Consider the following 27242-nt stretch of genomic DNA (forward strand, 5'->3'; position numbering starts at 1 on the left):
ACTCAGTAGGTGGAAGCCTGATTTCAGATATTGGGGGTCTGTTGGTCTCTGGGAGCTCTGCTCTCTGATTTAATAAGTGCTGCAGCCTCGTTGCAAGCAGTGGATGGCCATGTTGCGTGTAGTTTACAAATTGGAGATCTGAGATGAAAGTATTTCCTTTTGGTCAGGCTGGATGGTGGTATCAAGTGAACTAAAAAAAAGCGTTTTATAGTTGGGGACCAGTGTGCCCCATTGAAGTGGGATAAAAATACTTTTGAGCAAAATCACCTTTTTCCCATTGTCTTTCTGTATCTGTAACCACATGGCAGGTGAGACTTTGGAGCTACACTGGAGTCTGAATGTGTCTTTACAGGGAAACATGAAGGGTGGTGCTTTGAGGCCACCCGTGAGTGAACCCTCCGAGCGGATGGACACATGTTACAGATGGTGTCGTGTGTGGAGTACCAGTGGGTAACGGCCAAGGGCAGGTAATGGCAGAATTAAGTCCCTCCACCACCCTGCATCTCAAGCCTGTGTGGACCGAGATGACCTGTTTTACTCCACACACCTGAACCTCAGTTTTTCAGCCTCCACACTATTGACATTTGGGGTCAGGTAGTCCATTGTTGGGGGGCCTGTCGTGAGCATTGTGGTATTTAGCTGCATCCCTGACCTCTGTCTGCTAGACACCACTAGCACTCCCCTGTCCTCTGTGCATCAAAAATGTCTCAGGCATTGCCAGATGTCCTCTGGGGCAGAATCACCCTCTTTGGAGAACACCAACCTAAACATAAAGAGCATCTTGGCAGAAACATTAATTGGGTGCCATTTGCGATATCACAATCTGTCATCATGACCCAGGCTCCACAAGATATGGAAGCAACCTAAATGTCCATCAGTAGATGAATGGATAAAGAAGATGTGGTATATATACACAATGGAATATTACTCAGCCATAAGAAGAAAACAGATCCTACCATTCGCAACAGCATGGATGGAGCTAGAGGGTATTATGCTCAGTGAAATAAGCCAGGCGGAGAAAGACAAGTACCAAATGATTTCACTCATATGTGGAGTATAAGAACAAAGGAAAACTGAAGGAACAAAACAGCAGCAGAATCACAGAACCCAAGAATGGACTAACAGTTACCAAAGGGAAAGGGACTGGGGAGGATGGGTGGGAAGGGAGGGATAAGGGTGGGGAAAAAAAGGGGGCATTACGATTAGCATGTATAGTGCGTGGGGGGCACGGGGAGGGCTGTGCAACACAGAGAAGACAAGTAGTGATTTTACAGCATCTTACTACACAGATGGACATTGACTGTGAAGGGGTATTTGGTGGGGGCTTGGTGAAGGGGGGAGCCTAGTAAACATAATGTTCTTTATGTAATTGTAGATTAATGATACCAAAAAAAAAAAAAAAAGACCCAGGCTCCATGTTGTAGTTAGTACTTCTCTTCTGCCAAATGCGTTTCCCAAACATTGTGTTCTATTCATAGACAAGTTAAAAGAAATGTAAACTGTGTGTCCACAGAGGGATGAAATGGAGTCAGACTGTGCCTTAGAGATCAGAGCGTGATAGGTGCTAATGGATATTTACAAGTGGCAGCAATATCTTTGTGAAACACAGAACTAAACTTTAAACTCAAAGTCTATAAAACGGGACAGCAGTGTTTACTGAGCATCTGCCTAATGCTCAACATTGAGCTGGAATTTTAAAAATTGATACTATTTCTCTGATAAATCATAGTGAAGCAATAGATGATTGAATTCATTTTTGAGAATTAATATTTCCCCCCAGTTTTAGACATCAAAAAAATGTGTGTATGTGTAGTTGTTTGGAAGTACTCAATTATACGTGCTAATTTCATCTCCACTGTAAGAATGTAAAAGCCCAGAAAATAAGACATTCTTGAGAAAAGAAAATCTCAAAGCTAAAGGACCCATCCCCAAATATGAGAATGTCACATGATTTTAGCATTTGTCTTTACATATTCAGAAATAATTATATTAGCATATTGCTGAACAGGTTTGCCATACCACACAAATCAGTTTTGAACTATTTATTTTGTAATGCCACATGAAGCCAACTAAGCATGGCTGAGTGGATATTATTGTTGAATATACCATTCTTAACATATTCTGGAGGAGGCTGAAATTCTGGCCTATGTGGACTTCATCAACCTTTGCGGAATAAACAGAATGGAAGTGAGTGATCATGTAATAAGATCCGTTTTAAAATCTAGTTACCAGGTTAACAGTGCTTATTTTGCCTTATTGTCTAAAGAGCCTATTTAAATCAGAATTAGTTAAGTAGAAAGAATTTTTTGAGTGCTCTGTTGTTAAGCATTTGTTAAGTAGTGACTATGAGTAATGCCTAAATCATGCCATCGGAAGATACTAAACAGCTCTGAGCACCTGAGGAAAACACGTAAGCATTCTTGGTATGATTTAGTCTGTACTTCGTCATAACTCCCTGTGTGTATAAGCAGAAGGCCGGACTAGGTCTGTATTTCCTGTTTGCTTTTAGTTTAGTAAGAATTGCCTGGGGAAGCTATTACAATTTTTAATTCCTAGGTTTCTAGCTTAGAGATTCAGATTGAGCAAGTCTGGTGCAAGGCCTGGGAATGTGTATGTTTAATACCCTCTCCTGGAGCGGGAAGAGTTTAATGATCAGGCAGTTTGGGGGCCACTGGATTTAGTTTCTGTGGAAAGCGCTATCACTGCATATCTATTCCGCCTTCTCACCTGTTTTCTTAATCATGGCCTTTTCTAGTTGACTGAGCATATAAAATGCAAACTTTGAATACTAAAAATCATGGATCTTAGTCATCTGACTGCTAACCACACCTAGTTTCAAATAACTAAGGTTAAACTTTGAGATCATTGTAGATGCGTGTGCAGTTGTAAGAAATAATGCAGAGAGATCCCGTATATCCATTACCCAATTCCTCTCAGTGGTAACATCTTGCAGAACCATAGGACAATACTGCAACGAGGACATGAACATTGATACAGTCATACAGAACATTTCCATCAAGCCAAGCATCCCTTGTGTCTTAGTCCATTCAGGTTACTATCACGAAATACCATACGCTGGGTGGCTTATACACATACACATTTATTACTCATAGTTCTAGATGTTGGAAGTCCAAGATCAGGTTGCCACTGGGGTCACCTTCCAGTGAGAGGCCTCTTCCTGGTTCATAGCTGGCAACCTTCTCAGAGTATCCTCAGTGGTGGAAAGGGCAAGGAGTCCCTCTGGAGCCTCTTTTATAAGTCATCTCATTCGTTCCTGAGGGCCTCACTCTCAAGACTTAAGCACCTCCCAAATATCCCACTTCCTAATGTGATCATCTCTGGGGGTTAGTATACCAACATGCATTTTGGGGAGACACAAACATTCAGACCATAGCACTTCACTTTGCCCTTCTGTAGCTACACCTGCTTCCCTTGTACACATGACTACCCCAGCCTCAAGGCTTGGCAGCCCTAATCCATTCTGCACATCTATAATTTTGTCTTTCCATGAATGTTCTAGAAATGGAGTCACATGGTTTATAATCTTTTGGGATTGGGTTTTTCACTCAGCATAATTCTCTGGAGATTCATCCTCGCTGCTGCATATATCAGTAGTTTATTCCTTTTTGTTGTTGGGTTGAATTCCATGCTATGAGTGTAGCAAGGTTTAACCATTCACCTATTAGAGGACATTGGGCTAGTTTTCACCTTGGGCTATTACTAATAAAGCTACTATGAACATTTTTGTACGAGCATAAGTTTTCATTCCTCAGGATGAGTGCCCAGTAGTGCAGCTGCTGGGTCATATGATAGTTGCATGTTTAATTTTTTTATGAAACTGCCAAACCATGTTCCAGAGTGGCTGTACTGTTTTACGTTCCCACTGGCAGTGTATGAGGGATCCACTTTTCTCTGTATCCACGTCAGCATTTGGTGTTTTCTTTTGTCATTTTAACCATCCTGATAGGTGTATAGTGAAAGTTGTCTTAATTTGCATTTGCTTCATGACTAGCAGTGTTGAACATCTTTTCAAGTGTTTATTTGCCATCCCTATGTGCCTCTTGAAAAGCATGTATTCTGCTGTTAGATGGAGTGTTCTGTAAATGCTAATTGAGTCTTGGTTGATGGTGGTATTGAGTTCTGTCTCTTCACTGGTTTTGTTCAGTTCTATCAATTGCTGAGAGAAGAGTATTGAGGTCTCCGGCTGTAACTGTGGGTTTGCATATCTCTTCTTTCAGTTCTGTAAGATTCTGCTTCACATATTTTGTAGCTCTGGTGTTTGGTGCATACACATTTAAGATTTGCTGGGTCTTGCAGATAGATTAGCCTTTTATGTTTATGTAATTTCCCTCACTGTTCCTAGTAATTCTGTTTGTCCCTAGATCTACTTTATCTGGTATTTTCACTTATTTTTCTGATCCTCTAACTTGGGTGTTTTGTAACTTTTAAAATTCTCCTCGTTTTTAGGAATATATCATTCGGGTGCAAAGAGGAATTTCTGTGGAAAACAGTTGGCAGGTAAGCATTTTTTTTGTCAGAAAAAGGTTTAAAGTGTTTAAACAGAATTCTGGCTTGGAGCATCTAAAATTCTAGAAAACTCAATATGCATAAATAGAAATCATATTTCATTTAGCTATAAGCCTTTAGCTTTAAGACATGTGTTATAAAAGGTTTTTCTGTTCCCAGTTGTTTGGTTTAATTTGTGTGTGATGTTACCACGGAGAGTGTCGAGGAATTTGTTCTCTAGCTTGACCCAGAATAAGTAGGGTAGGCAAATTACTTGTTTTGTTCCTAGTGATTCAGACCTCATCCTCTCCAGCCACAGTTTGGATGGGGGAGGTTAGAGTTCAGTTCACCAGGTGGAAATGCAAGACAGTGCCCTGGACATTATAGAGTTTGGACGCTGCTTTTCATAGACCCCCATGTCCACTCATGGAATTTCTAGCACTGGTTCCCTCCCTGACAGTGGGTGAGAGTCTTAGAGCCTCAGGGTCTGCTTCCTTCTGTGGTGGCCTTGGAAAAAAATAACTTTCTGCATAGATCTACAGGTTCTTCCCACCCCAGGTGACTTGCAGAGGTAGCCAGATTCCATGTAGGGGCCATTTCCTCCCTGTTTTAGTAATTATAATGAACTTCCTGCTGTCCCATCTTTCAAAAATCTTACCCTGTCCTTTTCAGCTCAGCTTAAACCTAACCTCACACCCTAAGCAACCTTTAACCATAGTGGCCCACACTTGGTCTTTTCTTTGCCTGAAATTTCAAAGTGCTTTTGTTTGAATAATTATAATATTTAACATCTATTCAGCATTTATTGTTAAGTGCTGGATTCAAGCACATTAATTCACTTAATCCTTTAAAAACAGTTGTATGTGATATATTAGTACCATTTTGCAGTCAAGAGGTGAGTGACAGGTCCAAGGTCACACAAATCCGCGACAGAACAGGGTTGGAATTCACTCTGTTGGAATGCTCTCAGTGGCTAATACCTGTGGTACCTTTTGCTCCTTTGCACTTATGAGGATGGCCCTTATATTTAACTTTGATGTGTATTTGACAAAGAGGGCTGACAGCAGTGTCCCACCAGAAAAATCAACCCTTGATGCAATTTTCTAGATCCAGTGCATTAGAATCCCAGGGGATACTTAACAAAAATATTGACTCTGGGGCCCCAGCCTAGCCCTACTGAATTAGATTCTCTGTGGGTGGGGTCCTTGGTGATCTCCAGGTAATTCTTCTGTGCACTAACATTTGAGAATCATCAGTAAGGGTTGAAGTCAAGCTATTCAACAGCAAAATATTTCGCTGGCCCAGGGCCTGAAGAGCTAGTAGAATTTAACAGGGCCTAACCCACAGCATCCACATAACTAAGAAAGACTTATAGACAATGGAAGGTGGACTGTCTGCCAGGAAGAGGACCTTGGGGAACCCAGGAGAGGTATGACCTTTCTGCCTGCAGGTGCAGTTGGGTCTCTGGAGTGGTGGGATCTCAGCTGGGGGATGTTTTATCCAGGGCAAGGGTGAAATTGCACACCTCCTTTTACTTTGATTTCATGTTCAGTAAAATGTTTTTTTGGGGAGGGGGAGTAGATCATTAATTCATCTTTTCAGGTGCCTGGTTAATAAGAAAGATATTTAAAAGAGCTATTCAACCTGAAAACAAATACTTCATCATTATCTCTTGCCTGGTGGCATCTTGTGAGTTTGGCTGGCATTAACCAGTTTCCAGTGGTCAAGCCAACTCTGGGGCACTGCTAGGTCTGTTTTCTGGGCCTGTCAGGTTAAACAAGCACCAGGTATAAGCCCTGCTACCCTTTGTACAAGTGCCTTGGCTCTAGGATGCCAATAAACATTAAACAAGGAAATGAAGAAAGATGGTCTTTGCTGAATCAAATACCGCCTTGTCTCTTACAGATTGTTAGGCGATACAGTGACTTTGATTTGCTGAACAACAGCCTGCAGGTAAATATTTTAAAACACCATTGGCACACACTCATTGCTTGCGGTATCTTAGAAACTGGCTGGAATTGGCAATGTCAAGAACAAGAAATTAGCAAATTTGCCTGGCAAAGGAGAGGAACTCATACTTCAAACAGATGATGTGTGGCTCTAAAATTAAAATTTGGGGAACAAACATGATGTATTAGAGTCACCGTGCAGTCAAGTACTTTGTGCTCGGCTGCATCTTCACCACAGTCATGGGCTGCTGCGTGTGGTCTCTCTTGTAGATGGGGAATGACTAAAGGGACTGCAGGAGTTCTTCGCTTACAACTGGGACTCTCTCAGTCCTCCTCCATTAAACTAGCATAATTAGCATAATTAGCATTGCAGATCGACACAGCAGCAACTAGAGACTCAGCCTTTTTCAGTGTAACACTTTTCTCTTAAATATGTATTTCTAAATCCCTTTGGTTCAAATGTTCCTAACTTGGTGACCCTAATGGAAATGAGCTGCAACATTTCTCTGGAAACCCAGCCTTCGCTCATAATGATTGAAGAGCCTAGAGGGGCTTTAGCCCCATGGGAATTACTGGAAATGCCACCCATGTCTTCACTGGCAGATCGGTCTTCAAGTGCCATGGATTACTGAAGAGCACTGGCCTTGGGCAATATCTCAGATTTGATCGGTAACATAAAACCCTTTCAGCCTGAGCCAGAGCACTTGGCTTATGACCAGCTCAGCGAGAAGGTGAAGGACTGCCCCCTTCACTGGTGAGCTCTCTCTCATCACTTCTTCCAGGTGACCTCTGCTCCTGTCCACAAAGGTCAGGAGGAGTGCAGATGGGAGGGAGCGCAATGCTGCCTTTCCTTCAGAAGGCCACGTTATATGATCAGACTGCAGAAAATAGCATTTGTAGAGTCTAAACTTTACTGTTATTTACAGCACTGCTGTAAGCACCAAGGTGTAATTTTCCTTCCACAGAACTGGCCTGAGTACCTGCAGACCTTTATGTAATTAACATATGGTCATGCATTTGACACATGCTGTCTTTTAAAATGTTAATTATAGTATGACAAATTAAAATCTTCAGATAGAATATTGGCAGAGATCAAAATCTCCCTGTAGAAGGGTTTAATTGGTTTCATTTATAGATTTTAATGGGATATTCTTTCCCCATAGACAAAAGATGGGTCTGTGGTGACATTGCAGATAAGTCACGGATGTGCACTTTTTTCCAGCAGTGGGTTTTCTCCACAAGTCCTCTGGACATTTCCATGGGGCCTCCACAGTGACATGATGAGCACTTGGGAGTTAGCATTGGTCCTACTGTGTGTTTTCACCTTTATGCACAAGTGACCTTTGCCCAGTTTTTAAGAAGCAGGGGTGATCTGTGTATATGCCATTCAGTCATGGCCGAGTAAGAACCATGGGAGAAATATCTCTGGAATTGAAATGGCCTAGGCCAGGCCCCTGAGAAAAGGTGCCAGGGAGGAGGGTTTTATCCCTGTTTGTTCTTGCTTTGGGGATATGAAATTGAATCTCCTGACTACTCAATTATGGCATTTTTAATATAATAGGATTTTACTTTTGCTTCAATATAATCTTCCCTTCTAAAATGGGCACTGGCCGTGTGCATCTTACTTCGAATGCAAATATCGATGTGTATTGATGTTGGCTTGAGTTGGGCAGGATATGGCCAGACATCATGTCAGTGGGAGGTTTTTCTAGATCCAAGTAAACAAACAGCAGAAAGTACATACAGCTTTTTGGCAACAAAATAATTTCAAAACTACCTCAAGCAGATAAAAAAGACCAAAGCCACAGAGTTAAAACTGTGACCATGATTTTCAGTGTCTGTTTACCCTTCTGACAGATAAATGAGTTCCTGCTGAAGAAAGAGAAATATAATACACATACACAGAGTTGTCTGAATCCAATAGGAAAAAATGCCTAAGCGGGAAGGAAGAAAACTACTCAGGATGTAAAATTATACATGCAATGTAATATAATTACATGAAATGTTTAAAAAGAAAGATTCAAAGGAAATATGCCAAAATGTGAGCAATGGTGATCCTGAGGTGGCAGGATTATGGCTTCTTTTTTTTCTGGTGCTTTGTCCTGTTTTGTACTTTCCAAGTTCTCTACAAACAAGCACATGTAAGGTATGTAAGTAGAAAATTAGAAAAAAGCTACACTTTGCCAACTGTTTATAGTGAGCATATTTTCTGGTAACAGTGAAGAGAAACCACTGCCTTATTTTAAAGGCAATATCAAATTAGTAACCATGTAGGGAGACAGCACACAACAAAGAAAAAGAAACAGAAGTTGAAATGATGGGAAGTGGGCAGGCAACCCTCAGACTTGGGAGGAGCCCAGACCCCCACCCCTTACCCGTGTTGAGGCCTCCTCAGTCATTTCCTCTCTCCGCCCTCAGTGTCCCCATCTGAAATGAAGGGGCTGGACCAGACAGCTTCTTACATGTGTGGTAGCACCAGTGTTTTGTAATTTGATTTTTATTGCCCATTGTTGACATAGGAGAGACTTGTACTGTACACTAGGGGGAGATTGGGGCAAATTAAGGGTCTGTTAAGACCTTAGAACTCCCTAGAATGCTCACTTGAATATGGTTGAAGGCAGTTTGCAGATCATTAAGATCTGATAATGGAAGTAAGAGATTAACAGTATGAAAGCTTTTTCCTCCAGAGAAAAGTTAGTTTTTTTCAAACTGTGATATAGTTTGTTGTAGGATTTGGAGGCTTATACTAGGCTCACACGGGTCAGATTTTGGGCTCTAGACTCTCCTCGGGCGATCGTTGTCCCTTTGCATTGTCACTCTGCAGGCACTGTGAGTGGAGCTTTGGGGGCTTCTCTGCTGGCTCTCTTGTTCTCTTTCTATTACACAGTGAACTCAAGAAGGGAATCCATAGGGCATGTTAAAAAGGTGCCCTATAGAAAATAGAAAATGGGATCAAAGCTGTCATGGCTTGAAGCCATTGATGTGGAGTCTAGGAAATCACCGGCTTAGTGCTTATCGTTCTATACGCTAGGATTCTCTTTCCCATGCTTCTAATTAGTCATTGGAGTTCTAAATGTTACAAGATATGGCTGGTGAGCATTTCAGAAATTCCAGGAAAAAAAAAAAACAGAGAAAATACGTGTTTCTTAAATGCTAGTCTTTTTTGTTTAATAAGGTATTACTGATATACACTCTTATGAAGGTTTCACATGAAAAAACAATGTGGTTACTACATTCACCCATATTATCAAGTCCCCACCCATACCCCATCCCATCGCAGTCACTGTCCATCAGTGTAGTAAGATATTGCTAGTCTTTTGTAAAAGGCAAGATTTTAAAATAACACACCCACAGCATAGCTCTAATACTTTCAGGAATAATTATTGTGGGACAAGACAGCTCCAGTCTGTCTAGCAGACTAACATGCGGAGATGCTATAATTGCAGTTGTTGGCAAAGAACTCTCGCTTCACCTAGTGATTTGGAATTGCCGATGGGATATCTGGGCAAATCAGTACATTTTATTAAAGGGAAGTGACGCTTGAAAAATAGACTGGTTGAAGGTTGGAGGCCACAATGTTTGAAACAAATACCTTAGCAATTCCTTCTCACATCCCTACCGTGAATGAATAACAGCCTCGTTGGGGTTTGACTCGATGATGCCAGACATGACTCTCATTTCTGAGGGGTGTGGGATCCAGGCGGGTTGGCTGCCGGGCAGGTAGTCCGGTGGATCCCTGTCATCTTTGCTGTGTAGACAATCAGTTTGATGAGCAAGAGTTTTTCTTTCTTTTTAATTGAAAAAAAGTAGTACATGAGAAATGTAAACGTTTCACAGTATAGAAATAAAAATTAAATGACCAGGCCGCTGCCTGAGGTAGCTATTCTCAAGCAGGTAGTGTGAGTCCTGCACATTTTTTTGTGCATATATAGCCATATACCTGGGCTTACACACAAATCTACTTAGTAAAAAGGTTTTCAAAAGAAATAATCAGTTGTGTTTTCAGTACTCTATTACCTTTGATTAACCTGTATCACTCAGTGCTACTGAACAAAAATAATAATAATACAGCGATTGGCTTGGACGTGTTCTAGCTGAGTGATGTGCTTTCTTCATAGATGTGCTTTTCATTTAGCAAATAAAGGAGCTACTATCAGGAAAGGCCTAACTGTGTCAATGAGGAAAGTGACCTGAAATTCAAGTGTCTTACCTGGCAGTGCGTTCCACCACGGTAGAAACTTCATTGTAAGTATGCTCTGACATATTTTCATAATTATGTTGGAGAAAGAGGCAGTTTAGAATTGCCAGTCAGCCCTTTCATCTAGCCAATATCAAGTTCAAGGTCTTCATTGTTCGAAAAAATACAGAGTGGAACAGGGTAAGTTAGGTTTGCCCACGGGGGTGGTTTAGATTACATCCTTGTCCAAATTCAGGATGCCCTTCTCTTTGACTTTCCCCTCCATCAATACATTTGATGCCTAGACTGCCCTACTCTAAGCATGAGTGTAGAAGAGCTCTGCTTTCTGGAAGTGATTTTGCTCCTTAAATTAAAATACTAACCTAAACTAACACTTTGTTTTTTTTTTTGAGCTTAAAAAATAGACTCGTGAAGTTTTAAATGATCTGGAAAATGATAACAGATTGAACACCTACCTGCATTTACTTTCCCTCTCTTCTGAAGCCACTTTAAAACAACAGAAAATTGATCACTCATGCACACACACCCACCCCCTCAGGGACAGATAGGATAGTAGAGGAGAAATATAATAAAACATTTTAAGTTGAAAATACAGTGGATGAGCGCTAACTAATTTACACATGTGGGAAGGCAGAATTCTGAGGTGGAGGAAAGGTGGATAATACCCCCATTGTGTCCTGTTACAGGGGAGGAAGAAACTTCTTCTACCCCTAAAGGTTCTTCTAGCTGCTCTAAGAATCAAATTGACATGAGACAGATTAACAGGAGAAAAAAATTGAAAGTTTACTTACAATCGCATGGGGAAGCCATAAACAGATTCCAAGGACAGTCAGGGAGAAAAAGGTATATATGTCATCCTGAACCAAGGAGAAGCCGTAGAGCTCTGAGACTTCAAAGAAAAAGGGAAGTAATTCACAGGAATATGAAAAGAGTAAGTGTTTGATAAACAAAATAGTTCATGGGCCGCACAGACATATCTGGGCTCAGAGAGAAAGAGTAGCAAACAGGCTTTGTCACATTCCTTCCCGTCTGTCACCCCTAGTTTACATTATAATGTATCTGTCTATGATGATAGCTCTCTTCTTGGAGCAGTTCTTTCATCTAAATTCTTCTTATGCAGCTGGGATGGGGCGGGGTGGTCAAAGTATCTTCCTAAGTGTTTGGGGCCCTGATGGTTTTTAGCTCAAAAAAATCTGCACGTCATAGTGGCACATGCTGGGGCAGCCTGCCCTTGGTCCCTGCAGTTCCAGTGTACACACAACCTCCAAAAGGTTTAGGAGTTGACAACACAAGGTACTGCCTCTCCTGTGGCATCAAGCTGAAATCAGGAGTCAAAAGTGTGTTTAAGAAGCAGGCAGATGTTCTCTGGCATCTTACTACACTGATGGACAGTGACTGCAGTGGGGTATGTGGGGGACTCGGTAATATGGGTGAATATAAGGGTGTATATCAATGATACCTTAAGAAAAAAAAAAAGTAGGTAGATGTGCACACCTCCCCCATCTGAGCAACATATGCCTGCCCTTGTCCCTCCTGCAGAAAACTGGAAATTTATTCTCCAGAGAGGATAGAGCAGTCATTGGACTGGGGAATGCAGGCACAGTTGAAAATATTTGCATAGTAAACCTGAGCTCTGCCCCATCTCCCAACCCCTCCCTAGGCCTTCTTCCTCTCAGGTTCCAGGATACCAATACACCTAGAGCCCCCAGGAAGGAGACCAGAAGATTCTTGTTGGGGGATCTCCCCCAGCCTAAGAAAAAGATGTTAAAGACGCTGAGGTCACAGGTTCTTCCCATGCAATAGCTGCGTGTGGTCATGTGCTGCAGTGGGGCCCACAGCAGACATCCCCAGCCACTCACCCAGAGCTTCTGAGTCAGCTTTTGAAGCTCTGCTCTTAAATATGAGTGGATTCCAGGATCACCAGATGCCTAAGACACACTTATAACATGAAACTAATGACTAAAAGAAACAGGGAGAAAAGAACTTTGAAGAAGTGAAATATATGCAGAGCACTTCAGGCACTTCAGAAAAATTATCTTTTATAATCTTGGAGACATGAAAAATTACATTCAGGATGCTATGAAGGGAAAACAGAAAAAGAAACGAGTGCTTAGAAATAAGTAGAAATGAAAACTCTTTAGAAGGGCTGGAAGATAGAGGAAATATCTCAGAATTTTTGTTCTGTTGGGGAAATAAAGGTTTCAAAAGGTATAAAATAGGAGAGAAAAGAATAGAGGACTTGTCCAGAAGGTCTGGCATTGCAAAAACAGGAGTTCCAGAAAAAAAGCGACAGGCCTGGAGGGAAGAAATAATGATTAATACAAGAAAATACCAAAGAATTTAAGTGAGAAGAAAATAGCAAAGAATTTAAGCGAGGTAGAGCACGAACATGGGTCAATCATCATGATGATTTTTCCTGCCTATGATGAAAAATACTGAGATATAAATAGTATAGTAAGAACAGGAGAGACTCCATCTTAAGGCTAAGATTCCCTTTTAAAGACCTGGGAGTTAGCAAAAATAAACTCGAAATAGATCAAAGATCTAAATGTAAGACATGAAGCCATAAAACTGTTAGAAGAAAACATAGGCAAAAATCCCTTGAACATAAGCATGTGCAATTTCTTCCTGGACACATCTCATCAGGCAAGGGAAACACAATAAAAAATGGACAAGTGGGAGTATATCAAACTAAAAAACTTTCGTACAGCAAAGGACACCATTAGCAGAAGAAAAAGGCAACCTATAGTATGGGAGAATATACTTATAAACGATTTATCCAATAAGGGTTTAACATCCAAAATATATAAAGGACTCATATGACTCAACACCAAAAAAAAAAAAAAATCATCAAATAACCTTATTAAAAAATGGGCAGAGGACCCAAACAGACATTTCTCCAAAGAAGCAATACAGATGGCCAACATGCCCATGAAAAGATGCTCCACATCGCTAATCATCAGGGAAATGCAAATCAAAACCACAGTGCAATATCACTGCACACCAGTCAGAATGGCCACCATCCAAAAGACAAAAAATAACAAGTGTTGGTGAGGATGTGGAGAAATGGGAACCCTCCTACACTGTTGGTAGGAATGTAAATTGGTGCAGCCACTGTGGAAAGCAGTATAGAGGTTCCTCAAAAAGCTAAAAATAGAAATAGTATTTGATCCAGTTAATTCCACTTCTAGGAATTTACCTGAAGAAAACAAAGTCCCTGATTTGAAAAGATATATGCATCCCTACATTTATTGCTGCAATAAAGATATGGAAGCAACCTAAGTGTCCATCAAAAGATGAATGGATGAAGAAGATGTGCTATATATTTACAATGGAATATTATTCAGCCATAATAAGAAAAGGAATCCTGCCATTTGCAACAATGTGGATGGATCTAGAGGGTATTATGCTCAGTGAAATAATTCAGGTGGAGAAAGACAAATACCATATGATCTCATTTATTTGTGGGAATGAAAAACAAAACAAAAAGAACAAAGTATCAGTAGACTCAGACACTGAGAAATGACTGGTGGTTACCATGGGGGAGGGTTGGGGTGGGTGGGTGAGGAGGGTGAGGGAATAAAGGGGCACAAAAACTCAAAATCATAATATGAGTTGGTCACAGGGGTAGTAGTACAGCATGAAGAATATAGTCAGTGATTCTGTAACATCTTTCTATGTTGATAGATAGTAACTGCACTAGAGGGGGTGAGGGTTAAATAATATGCGTAGCTGTTGAACCATTGTGTTGTATATTTGAAACCAGCATAAGATTATCAATGATACTTCAATAAAAAAAGCCAGGGAGTTAGGAGGTACGATTCTGAACATATTTCATGGTAATTAACCAACTACTGACCCTATCTATGTGCAGGGCAAGCAGTCCTAAAATGATATGTTCCCATTGCTTGAGGGTAACCACTATCTTGGAGAAGAACAGGATCAATAAATTCCTTGTGTTATTTATCTAACAGAATATCTAGAGAACTGACTAAAGATGGTGACAGGTCTCTCACAGAAGGTAGATATCATGAGGCCACATGTCAAGCCTATGCCCCCTGGCCCTGTGCCCCATCCTGGAAATCCTTAAAAGACACGAATCCTAAGCCTTTAAGTGTGTCTCCTCTGTGAGGTTGCCCACATTCTCCTTTCATTAAATAAAGCTTCTTGCTGTTCAATTTAGCATTTGTTTGCATGCTTCCAAGCCTATTGGGAGATTAATAAGAGACCCCTTTTCCCAGTGGTAAGGATCTTTGTTACTTTGTTATTTTGTTACTACATTCAGTTTTTTAGACGTAAGCCGGAGTCTTCACTCTCTGCTCTACTTCAGACGACTAGGGAAGGGCTACAAGTAGTAGGAAAGGCTCTGATTTGGGCTTGCAAGTTCCCATCATCTAGGTGACCCAGACAGGACTGCAGCTCTACGATCATGCTCTTCAGTAGCCTGCCTGAAAATCTCCTTTCTTTGCTTTGGCAAGTTCTCAGAACATAATCTCACTCCATCCAGTGCGGCTCCCCAAGTCCTGGGGCGGTGGGGGCTTAGTTCCCAGGCTGTGCGCATTCAAGCAGACCCTGGACACCAGCTGACATTGGCTTCAGGAGTCGACAAGGCATTCGCCCTGTGCCGAGCAGGAGCTCAGTGAACTCTCCTTGCCTCCCTCTGCTCTTCCTCACTCTCTGCTGCCTGCACGGCTGCTGCCGTTCCCTGATACTCTTAGGTTTCCTTCCTTGCCTACACTCAGACCTGTTTATGAATTCTTTCTCGATCAGAGTCAGGAATCCTCCCCCGTCTGGGTTGAGGTCTCACCTAGTGCTCAGGGAGAGACCTCCCCAGATGCAGCTGCCTGGCAACATAAAGATAGTAGTTTCTAGATGAGTTTCTGGAGACTCAGCAGAAGATGAAAATTGACCCACATATGGAATTCACACACTGAGGTCAAAGAGAGGATCCTAAAAGCTATCAGAGAGGAAAAAACCCCCAAAACCCAGAATCAAGAATCAACTGCTTGAACCTTTAATATCAGCACTGGACACTAGAAGAGAATGAAGTTGTTCTTAAACATTCTGAAGAACAAGGACTTCCAACTTGGAATTCCACATTAAGACTCAACTATCAATCAAGTTTGAGGATAGAATAGCCACATTTTACACAGGCAAGGTTTCAAAAAACTAAATCTCCCATGCCCCCCTCTTCAGGAACTGGACAGAGGTTATCTCCACCAAAAATCGGGCTTATCTAAGAAAAAGGAAGGTATGGATATGGAAATGGGGTCCCTCAGGAGAAAGGCAGTATCTCCAGCTTGGTGAGGAGAGGTCCTGGGGTGCTAGCCTGGCAGCATGTGTAGGGACCACTAGTGCTTGGAGCAGATCCGCGGGTTCTGGAAGGTGCTCCTCAAGATGAAGATGATGCATATTTGTATCTGAGTGTGTTGAGAAAAAGCTTAGAAAGTCTGGAGTTGAGTAGAAAACAAAACAAAAAAAAATAGACTACCAGTCGACAGGATTAGTAAGCGTGGCTTTTTGGCTCAGTTGTGAATATCATTTTCCTAATGTAAACATGAATATTGTACTAAGTAAAATTATAACCATATTGGAAAGTTCAGGAGTAAGACATGGAGCGTGAGATCAGGATTGTGAAAGAGAACTTCATCCTTGTCGTCAATGTTGGTAAATTTATAGGTAATGCCTAAAAATGAAAAATCAGAATGGCAATATGAACATTCTCCACGCCAAAAGGTCAGCTGAAGGGACTGAATATGGCTGTTGCTGGGTGGTGGGGTCATGGAACTGCTAATAATAATAATGAAACAATTATTTGACTCTTGAAGTTCAGTTAATGTGTAAGTTTGATTAAAAAGAAAACCATAGAGCATTTTATCAATTCTAAGATGAATGTTTTTTTCATATTTTCATAGTATCACTGAAATTAGGATGCCCCTTAAAATTTATGGTGTCTCAGACTTCATGAAATGTCCTGGTATTGTATCTTATTTGGGGATGATATGAGTGTAATTTTTCTTTTTTTAATTAAAGATTGCAGGCCTAAGCCTACCTCTTCCTCCAAAAAAATTGATTGGTAACATGGATCGTGAATTCATAGCTGAGAGGCAGAAAGGTCTTCAGAACTATCTCAACGTCATCACCACAAATCACATCTTGTCTAATTGTGAGCTGGTTAAGAAGTTTTTAGATCCAAACAACTACTCCACAAACTACACGGGTAAGCAAAGCACAGGGTTAGCAAAAGTCACATGACCAGAGGCCCTGTTCTTCGCTAATGTAGTGGGAGGAGCTCTACTTCAAATGGGGAGAAGCATACCCTTCTTATAAGGCATTGTTCATTTATAATACTTACTTGATTGTAATATTCTATAGATGTGTAAGAAGAAAACAGTCCTAAAATGTCTGTATTTCTGCACAGAAAAATATGGAAGAGAAGTTATTGTTGCTATGAACATAGAGTCTTACCTTTTATTATCTTCACAGAGAGTAAATTAATTCACAATCTATGTTAGTAATCTCTGTTGGTTTCTATTTGGCTCTGTTTTTGTATTTACAATATAGAGTCTGCCTGGTTTTTCTGGAAATTGCTTTAAACACAACGGTGACTCAAGGGTCCTTTCTGTGTCTTCCTAGTTGCTCCCTGGGACCCACTTGGTGCAAAGCCTAAAGGGGGGGCTGTTGTCTTCTAAACCTTCCTTCAATCAGGGTGGCAGCTGGGGGACTGAGTTAGAAAGGGTACTGGTTGCACACAAAGTTGGCATCAATAACCCAAGCCTGTCATCAGCAGAGGGCATGATTAAATATTTAGTACAGTCTGGTGTGACCTTGAGGAGACCATAGAAACTGTTGTAGAACTGAACCAGGGCCTAGAATTCAACTGATTTGTGAAAGCTAAACCATGCTTAGAGTCTAAGTGGGCCTCTGGGTATTATCAATAAGCTGATATCCTTGCTAAGAGGATAGATTGTTTACACACTAAGTTTTTAGGTTCTAAAAACTCTGCTTTTGAAGTAGAGGGATGCTCTTTCTTCTGTTTCAGAGAGGGTGAAATAGAGGACTACTGTGTGTTACCGAGGTTTTCTGCATTGTAGACTCACCAGGGGGCTTTAAGGAGTCCTGGTGCTCTGGCTGCACTCATGCCCATCCAGTCACAATCTCTGTGGGTGGGGCTCCTAGTTTGTAAAGCTCCCCAAGAGATGCCAGTATGCAGCTGGGTTTGAAAACACAGCCCTTGGACCTTGCTACTTGCAGTGTGGTCCTCTGATCAGAGCATTAGCGTTACTGGGACCTTGTCACCAATGCAGCATTCACACCCCCATCCCAAACCTAGGATCTGGGGTCTGCTTTTACAAAGGTCCCCAGGTGATTTGCACGCACATTAAAGTTTGAGAAATTTTGCTGTGGAATGTAGCTGCTATCTTCTAATGGAAGTGCCTACAGGGTAAGAAAAATGCCTTTCTCAAATGCAACCAAGCGAAGGAAAGTTTATTTCAAATTCACATTTACTATAAGTTATAAAATTGAACGCTGAGTTGTTTCAAGACTTGCATTCTCCCCACACTTGGTGTTTGGTTCACACAGAAAAGGTGCTTCACTGGACTGGGGCCCAGGACAGCTTGCATTCTTACAGAATAGCAGCTCTTAGGACTTTCAGTCACCATGCTTCCCTTTGTTCCCAGATAGTGGGCAGAGCTAGAATGGATCTTGGAGCAGGCATATCAAGACTCTCATTTTATAGATGAGAGGCCACCCCCTGAGAGGAAAGGCCTTACCTAGGGTGGCGCATTTGTATGATTGTACAAGTATATGGCATCTGAATGTTTTCCACTTAAAATGCTACTCGGCCCCAGAAGGTTGTCTATCCCTGTGTTTCCTTCTGTACTGCTGTTGTCCTTGATCTTTCTCTTCTTCCCCAGCGTGGCAGACAGGAATCCAAAGCAGCTGTGGGCAGGGGCTTAAGAAGGCCACCAGAGACTCCCACCATGCCCCAAATGCTCAAGAAGCTGCCACTGTTTAGAGGACACTATCCTGTAATGAAACAATAGGGGGTAGATGCTGTTTTCAGGGAGACACTGGTTTATTTCCCCTCTTGGATGAAATGTTAGAACTTGTGCTGCCTCCAGGCTGGGTCAGCGGCCTCAGGAAAGGGAAGCCCAGGTGGCCTGCTCCGTGCCAGCTTGACTGAGCCAATCCCGGAAGCGAGGGGGCTTGTCCAGGCTTTCCGACTCAGGGCATGGCCCGTGGTTCCCGAGGGTGCTTTGCACACCTCCAGCTTCTGCCCTTTCTCTGAGCAGGGCCACATCCCCCTTTCATAAGGGTAATGCCTCTACCTTGTACCATTTTCCAAATGGTCTGTGGTCACCGCCCAGCTTCACTTCAGCAGGATTTGAGTTCCATGTTGAAATGTGGCCGAAGTCACTGGGGCCTCTTGCATACCTGTTGATCTGCCTGAGGCCGAAGGTGCTGTGTTGGAGGGGAACTGTGATGGCTCCCCAACCCCCAGGGTATGGGTGACCAGGGGTCCTCAGGACATCAGCAGCTGCCTCTTGGGACTGACTGCTCATCCATCCTTTCTGTTCCTGGTGTTCTCCAGATGACCAAATCCACAAGAGGAAATACAAGGTCCTTTGTATTCTGTGGGGCAGTTGTGAGTGTACACACACACACACACACACACACACACACACGTTGTGAGTGTACACACACACACACACCCTATCTTTTCATCTAATTAACAAGGTGTTAAGGTGTTTCTGTCGGTTAAAAGCCTCAGTACATGATAGCCATCTTCGTGCCTCCAAGCTCAACCTGCCACAGACTAAGGGGCTTCTTATGCCCATGCAAAAGTTACTTGGGCCAGAAATCAGGGGGCCTGGATCCTGATCGTAGCATTGTCATTAGCAGCAGTTACCCCCATGGGTCTCAGGCTCCTGATCCATCAAACAAGAGGTGGGGCCGGGGAGTGTTGAAGCGCCCTTCAAGTCCTAAAACCCCAAGAATCCCATGAATAGGTGAGAGTAGTGGACTCCAAGATAAAAGGACGGAGGGAGAAATTATATCCAGAACAAGGGGAGGCTGTCTGGAGAGATGGGAGACCCAGTCTGCTGTGCAGACCACCTGCTGCAGGAGACTGGGGGCCCGGAGCCTGCGGGCCTGGAGGAGCTAGTGTTTGTTCCCTGTGGCCATCCCACAGGGCTCAGAGGCTGCACACAGCGGGGGCAGTTGGTCCGTTCTGAGCTCTGTGGGAAGCACCGGATGGACTTGAAGGTATCACTAGGCATTCCCGCCTAGGGCTTGGGCATCAGCATTTATTGGGCATGTGGTTTCCCCATGTGTTGGTCAGTGGAAGGAAATAGAGAGCAGATGCCTTCCTTCTCATGGATTTCATGTTCTGATGGGTGAGAGCGTTCACATCCATTAAATCTGCGTTGAACCCTTAGTTCTTGCTTCATGTTTATTGAGCATCTACTATGTGCCAGGTGCTATGACTGCAGCAACGAGGAAGAAGTAGTTCCATACCCCCACCCCAAGGCACTTCTGCTGGGAGGTGGACAGGTAAAGACTAGCTGTTAAACACTGGCAGCAGCCTGAGGTGGGAGAGGGGCACAGACCATCCAGATCTGAAGGTGGAGGAAGGCTTCCCAGAAGAGGAGACATCCACGCAGAGATCTAAGGAGTGAGTGGAAGTTAGCCAGGCCAAGAGGCGAGGGCTAGTGCTCCAGAGGAGAAAGGAGCATTTCCAAGTGGCATGGGCTTCTCCTGGATTAAGACCTAGGCGTCTAGCCAGTTTATAGTCTAGTGGTAGAGAGGAGCCCTCATGGGGGATAGATGGAGGCTGTATCCTGAGTCCTGCAGGGGGACAGACTTGGCCCCAGGGTTCTATGGGGAGGGAATCCTGGTGAGAGGAGCAGGAAACTGGAGCTGATCCTCTAAGGACAGATGGGCAGGAATGGCAAATGCTGAGGGCTGGGAGCAGGCCAGGCGTGAGGGACCATGGCAGGCAGAGCTCAGAGCCATGAGGGTGTGAGAGCCTCGGCTGTGGGGTCAAGTTAGAGCCAGAGCTGAGTTGAACCCTGGTTAGAAGCTCGGTCTGTTTTGGTAGGAAATACGGCACCAGAAAAGGCTTCTGAGCAAAGGAGTAGATGTTCAGTATTGAAATATGTTGCCTGAATATGAGGAGAAAGGGGATTGATGCTGGGGGCATGGTAGTCATGCAGTTTACCCGACAGTAAATCATGGTCAGAAGACTGAAATGTCCTTTCCGCAATACCCTGACCCCTAAGGTAAAAAAAGCTATTTCCCAGTCCTCAATTCATCAGTAACAAATCTAGCATGTCCCATTTGTTCTCAGCTACTTCCCCCATTCCTGGAACAATGTATGGTACATAGTAGCCTATGATAAATGCTGACAAACAGTGACCTTGTGGGGAATTATGAGTCTTAGTTTTGAACCAACTGCCCTTTATATTATCTTCAAGTGATACTGTACCACATAGAGAAAATTATTTTTCATAATCCTCAAAGTTGACATGGTTTTCACTTAATATCTTTTTAAACTGTTTATTTTTGAGTTATTTTAAGGTTGCTTATGTTCGAGTTATTTTGGAAATGCTGAAAACATTTTTTATCAACATTTATTATGGAGATTAATTACATATTAAACAAAGTTCTCAGTGTTATGAAAATTTATATATTTTGGCCACACACAATCCCTCCAAATGGTGTGTCACATTGGGGTAGTTAGAGCAAATGTAAATAGAGTCAGTTTTGTATTTGCTCACATTTTCTTTTGTGTGAATAGCATGGACACACTTCATGTACTGGAGTCAGTAAACCAACAGCTGGTAGACGATTTTCTCCCCTGAATCTCTTAATTCATACTATACCTTACAGTGATATTGCCGACCAAGCTCTCAGCATAGTAATTCCAGCCTAGGTCATTTTTGGCACATGGAGAGCATTTCTGCTGAAACCCTCATGCCCTAAAGTCTCCCTGGAGTGTAATTAATGCTCTGGCAGAGGTGAAATTCCACAACGAACTTGCAGGATTGCTCTTTGCTTCCAGGGATCCGGAGTGTTGCAGGAAAATTGCAAATTACAGATGTTGCTTTTACAGGAAATGTAAAAAAGCAGTAATTCTGATAACGTCTTACAACAGTGAGCTTTAAAGAACTTCCTCTTCTCTTTGTCTTAAAAGTAGGGAAACATTCTCATAATAAATGAATACAAAAAGGATGAATTTTTTCCAGTAAACAGGCGTAGGATGATTTTCCACAATAGAGCCATGTTGTTGCTGAACACAGATGTTTTTCTAAAACACTGCCTTTTATTTCCAGTATGTATTTAAGGCTAATCATTTCTTTGTTGGCAAAAGCTATAATTCCATGAGGAATGAAGATGGGTAAATATTATTTGGAGCAACCTTAAATACTGTTCCAAGCTCACCTTAGAACACATTGTGAGTTTTGTGCTTATATTGTGCCCTAGTGCATATATTGAATTCTTGGCTTATACCAGCTAGTTTACATATTTTAGATCTCCAAGTGTAAGAAATAAAGAAAAAATATATATATATATATACACATATATATATTTTTCACATCATTAGTAATTCTTCTTTCATAAACTTTTTACTTTGGAATAATTTTAGATTTACAGGAAAATGGCAGTGATAATACAGAGTCCCATATACCCCTCACCCCATACATCCTTTCCCCTAGTGTTAACATCTTACGTAACCATGGTGCATTTATCAAAATAAGAAATTAACACTGGTACATTACTATCAGATGCAAATTTTATTCAGATTTCACTAGCTTTCCCACTAATGCCTTTTTTTTTTTTGTGCCAGGATCCAGTCTAGAATCCCATGTTGCATTTAATCCATGTGTGGTTTTTTTTTGTTTTTATGACTTTTTTGGTTATTATGCTTTTTAAGAAGGTCATAGAGTATAAGGATTTCATTTGCAAGAATAATGTCTCAAGCATATGGTGCTCTACTGATAAGTTTGCCTCCTGAGTCTCTAACCTGTTTTTGCAGAGATCGCTTTACAACAGGTTTCCATGTTCTTCCGATCGGAACCCAAGTGGGAGGTGGTGGAACCGCTGAAAGACATAGGTGAGAAAGTGGCCTGCCCGCTCCTGTTAACAGACAGGTGACAGCCGGATTCTTTGTTGTGCTTTCCTGTACGTGTCCCAAGAAAGCTCTTAAATGTGGGTGATTTTATTTCTGCTTCCCGACTACTTGAGTATAAAGTCCTTTTTACCTTGATACTGTATTATGAGTCTTGGTTAAGCCCTTCTGGGATTCAGGGGGTAATAACTTACCCGTTCGGACCTACCATTCACTGCTCATCTGTCTTTTTCACTAAATCTAAGCTGAGGTGCTGTTTACCCATTTCCGTAAACTGAATTTTGTTTGCTGTTTTCATTTTAATTCAGTCTTTCCCCCATCGATATTACCAAAACGGCTGTTTTACTGGTGCCCTCATAGCTATGTATAATACTGCCAAACTTAATTTTTATTCATTACTTTGTTGATGAAACTTATATTAATAGGCATGAAAATTATGTAGCAGTACACACATCTCTGCTTTTATGACAGGTTGGAGGATAAGGAAGAAATATTTCTTGATGAAGATTAAAAATCAGCCGAAGGAACGCCTAGTGTTAAGCTGGGTAAGCTGGTTTTTATTTCGGCGTCTTTGGGTGGGTTTATGAAAACAGATACTAACAAGACAAACTAGGAAATTGTGTTGCGCTCCCTAGTGACAGCATAAAGGCCTCCTCAGTCCCGCGTCAAAGGAGAGTCCTTTTAAGGCACTTTGCTTATGCATTTGATTATATTGTGATTCTGTTTCATCAACCAGTAGTTTGGGAAGAAACAGGAACAGCTTAACATTGTTCCCCAGGCCCTCTGGAGGACTCCTTGTTTGGCAGTTTGTTTTAAAGAGAATCCTTGGGCGCAGCGTCTCTGTTTCCCACCTGGGGAGTTCTCGTGGTACCTTTGGTTAATGCAATTACGGATTACAGTTGAGCCCTGGTGTTTATATGTTTATTTGCTGCCACTCCGGAAAGGCCTTCAAGTAGCAAGACAGGGTGGTTTTCAGTTTTCACCTTTGCTTTATGTTTGGACAAATGAAAAAAGGGGGAAAGACTTACAAGGAATTTTTCTTCTGATAACCAAGGGAGCACCCTGCTGTTTCCTCTCCTGTTTTCAGGCTGACCTTGGCCCCGACAAGTATCTGTCAGATAAAGATTTTCAGTGTCTAATCAAACTTCTGCCTTCCTGTTCGGTGAGTACGAGTCCGTCTGTTATCTTGGTGCTGATGACCGATCCACAGTGTTTTCTCATGGGAGACCATGGGCAGAAGAGCTGGAAACAGTCTACAGGCTCAGAAGAACGGAGAGGTAGAGAGGATTTCAGATCAGGCTGAAGTTGCTCAGGGCTGCTCTCATCAATGAGAAGCCATTCAGAGGCATTCATGACGCCTGCGCAGCACATGTACATGTGGTCATTTAAATGTAGTCTCTGTTTTAAGCAAATAGCAGCAGAGGAAGTCAGCTGCTTTGTTCATATCAGTGGAATTGAAAGATTCGTTTCTCTCCTGAGAACATGAAACTAATGGATTTAGATAAGCTGGATGAAGGAATGGCAAAATAGCACTTTTGCAGTCTGAGTTACTCTTCTCACAGGTAACTAGTCAGCCTTGAGAAGTACCTGGTGTTATTTATGCCAATACACAGTTATAAACAAGGTCTTCAATGTAAACAACTACGGCAGTCTATTTCAAAACATTCTGTCTTCAGGAAAAGACTCATCTGGCCAGAATATTGAGTGGGTGTTGATGTTCTCTAGCTGTGGTCTACGTGAGGGCGTAGGACCCTTGAATGAGTCACTCACGTATAGATTGAGCACAGTTGTGCTTATCTGTCCAGTTGGGTTGGAAAGCTCATTTTTGAAGACAGTATCTTGTCAAGTTAGCAAAATCAAGCCTTTGATGAGGTGTGCTGTCTAACCAAGAAATAGGCCATGTGTGGTCTTTGAGTTTGATTAGTTGTGTGACACAGACTGTCAGCACTCAATTCTAAATTTCTTTTAATGGATGTGCTTTTTTAAAAAGAAAATAGTGCAGACAAGTGGTGCATATTAATTATAGAAAAGTCAGATAAGCAAAATAAAAAAATAATAAAACTTACCCATAATTCCAACCAACCAGAAGTATGAACCAAAATGTTCAGTTGTTGCTTTTCAGAATTTAATATGGCTATTTTTGAAAAAGTATATATGTATTGTTTTAAAACCTGATTTTTTGAGTCATTGTATACTATAACTTTTTTCATTCTTAATATAGTGTAACATCATTATTACTGGCTGCATAGAATTAACATTATCTATATACCTCAGTTTACCCAACTAATCTTCTCTAGATATTTGAAACATCTCTAGTTTTTTGTTCTAATTTTTTTTAAAAAGCCAGAGTGAACAATTATAGCTAAACATTTATACCTATCCTTAATTATTTTCCTTAGATAAATAACTTAGAATTAATAAATAATTTAGTTTGAGATTATATGAATATCTTGTTCCTTATCAAACCTGCCTGTTTTAGCATTTGAGATTTTCTAACTCCAGCATTCCTCTTATATTTATTAGTTGGTATTCTGTTATGAGGAAGAGCTTCCAATTTCCCTTCTTTATCTATTTATATCACTATGGACTCAAGGATTTTAATTTTATTTATTGGGTTTCTTTGTGGGGTGATGAAAATGTTCTAAAACTAGATTTGTGTGGTAATTGTACAACTATGAATATACTGAAAACCTTTAAATTGTACACTTTAAATAGGTGAATTGTAATGGTGTGTGAATTACATTTCAATAAAGCTGTTAAAATATCAACAGGAACCGTTTGTGACGATCAGGAAACTCCATGGCAAATTACTGTCTTTTCCTGGGCACACCTTTCCGTCCCCCAGCCCACTCAACCCCTGTCCCCCACATCTTTGCACAGCTCAGCTCGCATGCGTTTTAATGTTCATGGTACTTCTTTGAGCTAATGGACACTGTAATACCTGTCTGAAGCCAGTCGGTTCATGTAACCAAAACTCCAGGTCGTATGAGGACTTTCCTTTCAGCCGTTAAAATACTTTGTCTTATTCTCCACCCCAGTTGATTGGTATCAATGTCCCTATCCCAGGAGGACCTTGAATCCTCATAGTCCACTCTAGAAGGACAGGAAGATTCATGCCCACTGCTTTGGAAGAGGGCTACGGTGCCGAAGGATGCTCCTTTGGCTTCTGTTCTGGCTGTTAATGGTCCCTGCGTGGCACCAGATAGCAATGTTCAGAGTTAGGCAAAGCTGTGAAGGAAACATTTATTCTGATACAAATAAATGTGAATCTCTTTTTTGTCTGGCAGCACCCGTATATCTATCGCGTTACCTTCGCCACAGCTAATGAATCCTCAGCATTGCTAATTAGGATGTTTAATGAAAAAGGAACTTTGAAGGACCTGATCTACAAGGTATCTGTGGTAGAAATTCATGGTCATAAAGAAGTTCTCAAGTCCCTTTAGGACCTTGTATTGATATTTGATCCCTAAGTTTCCAGAAACTAGGTCCTGACTATTATATTTTCATTTTGATTTTATCTGGAATTTATTTTGATTTTAACAATAAAACCTACTTAGTTTGGTTAAAGAGCATTCCTCTCCACATACACAGGAAGGGTGAACATTTAATGGTTTTGTCCATTCCATCAGGACAGTGTTAAAGTTTGTGTCCTTTCATTTAACAAAGCAACACTGAACTATCACAATAAAGCTGGGAAAACTTTTTAAAATAAGGCAATACTGAAGAATTCTGACAGTATATGATACTTTGGGGTCTACTAAGGCCACACCAGGTACATCTTCACTGGACTAGAGAAAGGACAGAACTTGGGTCAGCCTCTCTCCATCAACTATACAGGCTCTTGTACTTTATTTTTTTATTAAAGTATCATTGATATACAATCTTATGATGGCTTCAAATGTACAACACAGTGGTTCAACAGTTACCCATATTATCAAATCCTCACTCCCTCTAGTGCAGTTACTATCTGTCAACGTAGTAAGATGTTATGGAATCATTAACTGTATTCTCCATGCCGTACTACCGTCCCTGTGACCACTTATATTGTGATTGTGAATTATTGTGACTCTTTTTCCCCCTCCCCCTTGGTAACCACTAGTCCCTTCTCAGCGTCTATGAGTCCACTGCTATTTTGCTCATTCTGTTTTGCTTTGTTTTATACTCCACAAATAAGCTAAATGATTCAGTATTTGTCTTTCTTTGCCTGGCTTATTTCACTGAACATAATACCCTCTAGATCCATCCATGTTGCAAATGGCAGGATTTCTTTTCTTTTTATGGCAGAATAATATTCCATTGTGTATATGTATCACATCTTCTTTATCCATTCATCTACTGATGGACACATGGGTTGCTTCCATATCTTGGCTTTTGCAAACTGTTCAGCAGTAAACAGGGGTGTATATATCTTTTCAAATCAGGGATTTTGTTTTTTTGGGCTAAATTCCTAGGA

General features: G+C 41.5%; 1 protein-coding gene across 12 annotated transcripts in view; it reads left to right on the forward strand.

Annotated features, from left to right (window-relative positions):
• Window positions 1–27242, forward strand: part of PXK (PX domain containing serine/threonine kinase like) — a 62170-nt gene that overhangs the window by 11305 nt on the left and 23623 nt on the right. For 11 of the 12 annotated variants that reach the window (XM_073230775.1, XM_073230777.1, XM_073230767.1 and 8 more), the window contains exons 2-8: window positions 4468–4518; window positions 6412–6459; window positions 16687–16873; window positions 22697–22774; window positions 23261–23334; window positions 23877–23951; window positions 26077–26181. In XM_073230775.1, coding sequence (XP_073086876.1) covers window positions 4468–4518; window positions 6412–6459; window positions 16687–16873; window positions 22697–22774; window positions 23261–23334; window positions 23877–23951; window positions 26077–26181 — 618 coding nt within the window. Of the gene's footprint in view, window positions 1–4467; window positions 4519–6411; window positions 6460–10590; window positions 10701–16686; window positions 16874–22696; window positions 22775–23260; window positions 23335–23876; window positions 23952–26076; window positions 26182–27242 lie in introns of those variants that run through there. The other variant, XM_073230773.1, reaches the window with a different exon arrangement.

Source organism: Manis javanica, chromosome 3 (assembly GCF_040802235.1).
Source record: "Manis javanica isolate MJ-LG chromosome 3, MJ_LKY, whole genome shotgun sequence".
In the NCBI taxonomy this organism is placed as follows: domain Eukaryota; kingdom Metazoa; phylum Chordata; class Mammalia; order Pholidota; family Manidae; genus Manis; species Manis javanica.